The sequence below is a fragment of the Microtus ochrogaster genome, linkage group LG8 (genome assembly GCF_000317375.1).
Source record: "Microtus ochrogaster isolate Prairie Vole_2 linkage group LG8, MicOch1.0, whole genome shotgun sequence".
Lineage (NCBI taxonomy): Eukaryota > Metazoa > Chordata > Mammalia > Rodentia > Cricetidae > Microtus > Microtus ochrogaster.
Window position 1 is genome coordinate 22,994,478 of NC_022033.1, and position 7,982 is coordinate 23,002,459.

Consider the following 7,982-nt stretch of genomic DNA (forward strand, 5'->3'; position numbering starts at 1 on the left):
TTTTTTTTATTTAATGTTTTCTATGACTAATTATTGTCCATATTGATGGATTAGCATACTTTTACCTCTATAAAATCTCAGACAGAATGGGGGTCATCCTCTCTCTGCAAATCCTCAGACTGAATGGGAGAGATCCTGTCTCTACCTCCCCAGTGTTGGTATCAAAGGCTTGAGATCTCATGCCAGGTGGCAGTGGCACAAGCTTTTAATCCCAGCACTTGGGAGGCAGAGGCAGGCGGATCTCTGTGAGTTCAATACCAGTCTGGTCTGTAAAGTCAGTTCCAGGACAGGCTTCAAAGCTACACAAAGAAGCGCTGTCCTGAAAACCATAAACCAATAAATAAATAAATAACAGCAACAGCAGAAAGCATGAGACCCCAAGTGCTGGGGGCACAGATTTGAGTCTCCACCACTTGGCTCTGTTTTTCTCATTTAGACTGGTTCAGTCTCTTGAGGCCAGGGTGCCTTGAATTCCTGATCTCCCTACTTCTCCCAAGTGTTGGGATTAAAGGTGTGTGCCACCACTGCCTGGCCTCTGTGGTTAACTAGTAGTTAGCTCCGCCCTCTGATTTTCAGGCAAGTTTTATTAGTCAGAACAAAAAATATCACACAACACCAGCTAGCCCCCAGCAATAATCTTGTCAGCCTCCATAGTGCTTGGGCTACAGGCTCACACCTGTAGGAATTGAGGATCTGAACTCAGATCTTTACAATTACTCAAAAAAAAAAATGCTTACCTGCTGAGCCATTTTCCTATTCCTCCTTCATATTTTTAATCCCCCTCCCTGTAAAGGCTATCTTCTTGACCCCTTCTTCATGTTTGTTTTTTTTCTTACCTCTCAGTGTGTTGTTAGCCTTCTATATGGACACTAACCATGGCTTACCTGACTCATGTCAGTGGTTTTTCGTTGTGTTTGTTTTGTTTTTCAACAGCCAAGGCTGTCCTGTAACTTGGTCTCTGGACCAGGCTTGCCTCAGACTCACAGAGATCCGCCTGCCTCTGCCTCCTGAGTGCTGGGATGAAAGATGTGTGCCACCACTGCCCGATGTTATTGGTTCTTAACATAGTGTGGGCTACAAGTGTCCAAAGGCTCACTCTGAAGAACTGTCTGTCTGGGGTGGAACCCAAGCATAGTTAAGCTTTGTTTTTAGTTGGCTGTCTTATCTATATTAAACTACTCTTATAGCTATGTCCTTATGTGTAGACTGGCTCTGGCGCATAGAAGGCATTCACTAAGTACCAGCTGAGTGAATAATCAGATGAAGCCTGTCGATGAAGGATGATTAAAAGGGAAGCACAGACATTGTATTTTGTTTTCCTAATAGGATACTAAAATTGAGTGCACATCAGGAAGGTATTCAGAACCCCAGAAAACTTGAAACACCTCCCAATTCCCATTTGCTGTGAATTTGGATGTTAAATTGGACTTAGTATCATCTTGTTTCTGCCGACACTACAAGACCTAGTTCTTTGTCCACATGCAAGGAGACAATAGACTGGGACAGGACCACAGCCATGTGGCCTTATACTTTTGCCTGGGCTCTGTGTGTGTGTGTGGAGTGGGGTGGAAGACAGAGGTGGCTTCTTGGTGGCTTCATGCTGTGAGACCCATAATCAGGGAGGGGTGATCTGGCTTCAGTTTGGGTCAGCAGAGGAGGGGAGCAGATACACACTAGGCAAGCTAGAAATGAGCTCACAGCAGTGTGAATTGCCTCTCCCAGCTCAACAGCCTCTTAGCAATACTGGGGGAAAGTGATGCATAAGGTGGGCAGGAAGGCTAAGGCCAGACACTTAGGGCTATGTCACAGTTGAGGAGGGTAGGCTCACAAAATCAAGCTGCTTTTGTACTTGGTCTTGCTTTTCCAGGTACATCTAAAGTTTTGGGTTTTTGTGGTTGGTTTTTTTTTTTTTTTTTTTTTTTTTTTGAGATAGAATCTTGTCTCTGTTGCTCTAAACTTTCTGGGGGTGGGGAGAGAGGAGAGAAGAGAGAGAGACCTGCTTTTAATCCCAGCACTAAAAAGACATAGGCTGGTGGATCTTTGAGTTTGAGGGCAGTCTGGTGTACAAAGACGTAATTGAACAAGGGAGCCATGATACAGCCTCAACAAGCAACACAACTTGGCAGCTTTGGCCACGTGGTTCTGGATGTAAGGATAGAAGAAAGGGACTATGGAATTTGCCTCCAGGATTAAGGAAAGCCACTGAGGCTAGCCCTGTGTCAGGGGTGTTCCTGAATGGGGGCCCCGGGGGCCCCGAGAAGCCATTTTTGTGAAACTGTGAAGTTGAAGCCTTGGAGACCCCAAGATGTTGGAGGTGCCAGAGCCATGGGATACCAGCCAAGGAAAGCTGCTAACAAGGAAAAGAACCAGCCTGAAAGAAAAGTGTTGGAGCTCTGAAGAACACTTTGACATCAGATGTAGAGATGCAGTTTGGAGTTTGCCCAGATGGCTTGGTCCAGTATTTTCTCACTATGCTCTCTTCCCTATGTTTGGAATGGTAATGTATATCATGAGCCACTATATGTTGGAAGTATGTGGTCTGCCTTTTAATTTTGATTTTACAGATCATAGTTAAGAGATAACATGAATCTCAGAAGAGACTTTGATCTTTAAAATATTGTTGAGACTGTGATAGACTATGGGGACTTTTGAATTTGAACTGAATTTTTGCATTAGGATAGGGCTACAAGCCTTTGGGAGCCAGGTAGTGGAATATGGTGGTTTGAGAGAAAATGGCTCCCAACGGGAGTGGCACTATTATTAGGTGTAGCCTTGTTGGAGGAAGTGTGTCAGTGTGGGGGTAGGCTTTAAGCTACACCCAGTGAGGCACACCATTTCCTGTTGCAAGTCAGGATGTAGAATTCTCAGCTCCTTCTCCAGCACCATGTCTGCCTACAAGCTACCATGTCCCTCCAGGATGAAAATGGGCTAAATCTCTGAAAATGTAAGCCACCCCATTAAATGTTTTTCTTCAGAAGAGTTGCTATGGCCATAGTGTCTCTTCACAGCAATCAAAACCTTAACTAAGCATACTTACCCTTTCTGTTCCTCTCAAGATACTTGTAAACAACTTCTCAGGGGCAGGGGTTTTGTCTTGAAGGATTTTTAGGATTTTATTGTCAGTCACAGGATGGATTTGTACAACATCTAGTGAGTTCCTCAGGATCAAACCCACCTGAGGGAGTCAGGACAATTTTTAAGTTTGTTCCCTCAGTTAGGAGACCAGCCAAGTAGGGCAGAGACAACTGGGTCAGGCCTCGCCCTCTGACCTACACATGTGCACACGCAAAAATAAAAATGTATTTGTGGGGTATGTGTGCCATAGCAACCATATTCAGCTCAGACATTGGTTTTCGCTTCCAACATATAGGTTTCAGAAATCAAACTCAGGTCATCAGGCTTGGTAGCAAGTGCTTTTACCAACTGAGCTACCTGCCCCATCCCTCACCCTCCTGGGCCAGGCTCCAAACTCTTGAACTCTCTGCCTCTTGAGTGCTGGGATTGCTAATTTAAGCCACCGTTTTATTTGCAGCATGTATATGACAGACAGTTGTGAACTGCACAGCTTAGGTGCTGGGAAGTGAGTTCGGTCCTTCTAGGACAGCACAAGCTGCTCTGAATTGCTGTGCCATCTCTCCAGCCCCAACCCTTTTTCATTTTTTAAAAAAAAGATTTATTATGTATACAGTGTTCTGCCTGCATGCCAGACAAGGACACCAAGTCTCACTATAGATGATTGTGAGCCACCATGTGGGTTGCTGGGAATTGAACTCAGGACCTTTGGAAGAGCAGGCAATGCTCTTAACCACTGAGCCATCTCTCCAGCCCCAACCCTTTTTTATATCTTTTATTTTTGAGGTTATAATTACATCATTACCCCCCCTTTCCTTCAACTAGAGCCTCCTGTTCAACTTCCTTGCTTTCTTTCAAATTCAGTCTCTTTTCATTAATTCTTAATCTTTTTTTTTTAGGCAGAGTTGCATAACTCTAACTAGATACGTACTGTTTACTGGATTCTGGGAATTGAATCCAGGGCCTTGCACATGCCAGGTGAGTGCTTTCCTGAGCCCAACCACGATCCTTTGGAACACTTTTTAAAAGGTTCTTAGGTGTATGTCTGTGTGTGGGTTTATGCATATGACCTGTGGAGGCTAGTCGAGGGTGTGGCATCCCCTGCAGCTAGAGTCAGTGAAAGGTGCTTGTGAGCTGTTTGACAGAGATGCTAGGAACTGAAATCAGGTCCTTTGTAAGAACAGTGCACACTCTTAGATGTGAAGCAATTGCTCCAGCTCCTGAAGCATTCTATTTTTTACACAGTGTATTCTTCTAAGTCACTGTATGACCCACTAGAATTACAAAGCTGCACCAGGTTACTTTTGTTTTTTTCTGTGCAACAAGGAACAAAAGACAAACGTAACAACATGTAACAGCAAATACATGTGGCTTTCAGGGTGAGGAGGAGCAGACTGGTAGTCTAGAGCCTTGAGGAGACCTCCTGGTAAGGACCCCCTCCCCCCGTACATGCTACAGGTAGAAGGATGATCACCCAGAATGAGCTTACCAGTGAAAGACAGGTTTTCTGGAAAACAGTGTGAAAGAGCAGGCTACCTACAGACCCATGTGTGCAGCCATGAGGTCCTGGACACTACCCGTTTCCTCCCACCTGCACACTCAGCTGTCCGGCAGTTCTAACACAGTGATGTGAGCACCTCGGGCACACCAGGTGCACTGTGGGCACTTGGTAGACACCACTTTCTTCCTCGCGTAGGCCACTGCAAGAGAAAAACATTAGCGTGCCAGGCAGTGGTGGCGCACGCCTTTAATCCCAGCACTTCAGAGGCAGAGGCAGGCAGATCTCTGTGAGTTCGAGGCCAGCCTGGTCTACAAGAGCTACTTCCAGGACAGGCTCCAAAGCTACAGAAAAACCTTGTCTTGAAAAGAAAAAAGATTAGCAGGAGTAGGATTTGATCAAACAGGAATCTAAGGGGTAAAGGCCCAGTAACTAGGGCACCAACCAGTATATAAAGGCTTATTTAGGAAGTGTGCCACAATGAGGAATAAACCCAGGAACCATGAAAACCTGCCATGGAATAGAGGCCATGGGTTTGGTCAGTGACCATTCGCTTACTTAGGAACAGGCCTTTTCAATCAAGTAAAGACAGAACAGCCAGGCAGGTTTTGAAGTTATTTTTAGTAAAAGAAAAAAGCAGGCTTTCCAAAGGTGACAAAGTGAACTGAAGGTCAGAAGGAAGCTGGGTGTGGGCTTATCATAAGCTCTTACTCCCGAAGCCTGGAAATGAGATCCAGCTTTCCCAGGAACTGACTGGATTCCTTGTTGGGGTGGGCAGAGCTACCCTTGATCAATGGCATGGTCTACATGGGCTCTCAGGCAACCACCACGTGCCCACTGACATGATTAACACTTATTCTGGGGGACATTAAATTAAGGAATGACATAGGAAGCTGAGATGGTGGTTTATTCGGTTGGATTCTGAATCACAATCAGGAAATAGTCTTTATCTGAAAAAGAAAAAAGCAGAAAAACATCACTAAATATAAACCAGGAGAAAGATCACAGTATCTCTTTACTCACTAAGCATACAGTGCAGGAGAGGAGAAAGCTTTCAGAAGAGCACCAGTGGTGGTGATTTTCCACAGCTGGGAACAGGAGATAATCTACACGTTTATTGCCTCATGACAAGTGGCTACTAGAAAATGTGCAGGGCAGTGGACACTTTTTTCAAGACAGGGTTTCTCTGTAGCTTTGGAGTTTGTCCTGGAACTAGCTCTTAAAGAGCAGGCTGGCCTCAAACTCACAGAGATTCACCTGCCTCTGCCTCCCAAGTGCTGGGATTAAAGGCATCCGCCACCTCCGCCTGGCTCATACTCTAGTTTTTATTAGTAAGTAAGAGTTGGTTGAGACCAGCCTGGTCTACAGAGCTAGTTCCAGGACAGGCTCCAAAACCACAGAGAAACCCTGTCTCGAAAAAAGCAAAAAAAAAAAAAAAAAAGAGTTGGGACTGACAAAATGGCCTAATAATATGAATGTCAAACCTCAGGACTCAAATGGTGGAAAGAAACAACCAACTCCTAAGGGTTGTACTCTGCCTCTGCACTTGAATGTGTGTACACACACATTAGTATAAATGAGATTTTAATATGATTGACAGATGCCTTAGTTCAGTGGCTCTCAACTTATAGGTCTGTCTATCAGATATTTATATGTCACAATTCCTAACAGCAGCAGAATTTGAGTTATGAAGTAACAATGAAATAATTTCATGGCTGTGGTCACCAGAACATGAGGAACTGTATTAAAAGCTTGCAGAATTAGGAAGGTTGAAAAGCACAGCCTTAGTTCATCTTAATAAGCCTGTTGCTGATCTCTGCCTTCTACAACATATGCCCCCCAAAAAAACCCAACATTTTGAAAGATCACAGGAAGTTATTTGCTTCTTTGAAGCATTTTCCAGTAATAGTCTCATGAATCACACTCCATAAAGATGACAGATCTCAGTTATCAATAAAACATGGCAGAGTGCCATCCGTCAAGGCAAAACTCAGATTTTGGTTATGTTTGAATCAGTCTGTTCCCTTTATCGTTATTATTATTTATTTGACAGCACTAAGGGTCAAAGCCAGGGTCTTGTAAATGCTAGGCAAGTGTATTGAGCTATACTCTCAATCCCAAATCCATTTATGGACTTTAGATGCAGGCACTCTGTTCAACACAGCATGTCAACTGAAGCTTAACTGAGCTTAACAGAGGTGCCTCAGATCTGGTGAGGATGAAGCAGTGTGCAACATGGTGAGCTCATGCCATGAAAACTCTTGATTTATTTTATGTATGAGTGCTCTGTCTGCATGTGCAACCCCATGACAGAAGAGGGCATCAGATCCCACTATAGATGGTTATGAGCCACCACGTGGGTTCTGGGAACGGAACTTAGGACCTCAGCAAGAGCAGCCATGCTCTTAACTGCTGAGCCATCTCTCCAGGCTGAAAACTCTCCTCTTGAGGACAAAGACTGCAGGTTCTACAGGTATACAGAAGTTGCCATTATGTTCTCAGCATCTGACTGTATCTCTATCACTGAGGTGGCACCTCAGTGAACCCTAGCATCACTCTAGGCAGATGCTAGTGGCCTACCATTTTACTAATAAACCCATGACAACTGGCTGTTTCAAGTGAGAAGTAGCTAACTCTTTTGTAGGTAAGTAGTCTTCACACACAATTAACAAGCTACCAGCAAAACCAGGCTATCAAGTTCTAAATCCTACAGTACCACGTATGAGGCAGTGTTTTAAAATTTGTACATTTTAAATTTTAAACTATGCACGCACACATGCTGGAGTGTGCCCGAGAGGTCAGAAGAGGGGTTCCTGCAGGAACTTTCAGAAATGGTTAACCTTTTACCAGGTGGATTCTAGGACTCAGGCTCAGGTGGTCAGGCTTGGCAACAAGGACCTTTACTGGCTGAGCCGTTTGGACAGCCAGGGATGTAGTGGTTTGTCCTGCATCAGTGAGGTTAGTAAGGTCAACTGTGGAATTTCTTGATTTGTTGGAATATGAAGAGTTAAACTTTTGGCCCAGGAAGCTGCAAGTGAGTAAGAAAGAGACTGGACCTCTTCCTTCCTTCCTTCACTCCAGTCTGCTCACACTGAGTAAGCCGCAGCTAGGCCTGACCCCTGCTGTGGCTGCCCTAAGGTGATCCTCAGGCATTCTAGCCCTACTGCCTCTGAGAGAGCTCTAACAAAGCTGTCAGTGGCCCCTGCTCTGTACTGACCACATAAAACTCGGTAAACAAATCAGTATGTGCCACTGATTTTCACTTGAAATACTGTGTCCTGGGGGCTGGAGAGACGGCCCAACAGCTAGTTTAGAGCGTGCACTGCTCTTGTAGAGGACCTGCCATTAGTTCCTAGCATTCACGTGGTAGCTCACAATGTTCTGTTGCTCCAATTCTTTTTTTTTTTTTTTT

At 44.7% G+C, this 7,982-nt stretch overlaps 1 protein-coding gene across 1 annotated transcript in view; it reads right to left on the reverse strand.

Annotated features, from left to right (window-relative positions):
- Positions 1 to 5,172: 5,172 nt before the first annotated feature.
- Dynlrb1 (dynein light chain roadblock-type 1) overlaps positions 5,173 to 7,982 on the reverse strand; it is a 20,260-nt gene continuing 17,450 nt past the window's right edge. The window contains exon 4 of the mRNA XM_005363087.3: positions 5,173 to 5,520. Within this exon, the coding sequence (XP_005363144.1) occupies positions 5,477 to 5,520 (44 nt within the window). The 3' untranslated portion in view covers positions 5,173 to 5,476. The remainder of the gene's footprint in view (positions 5,521 to 7,982) is intronic.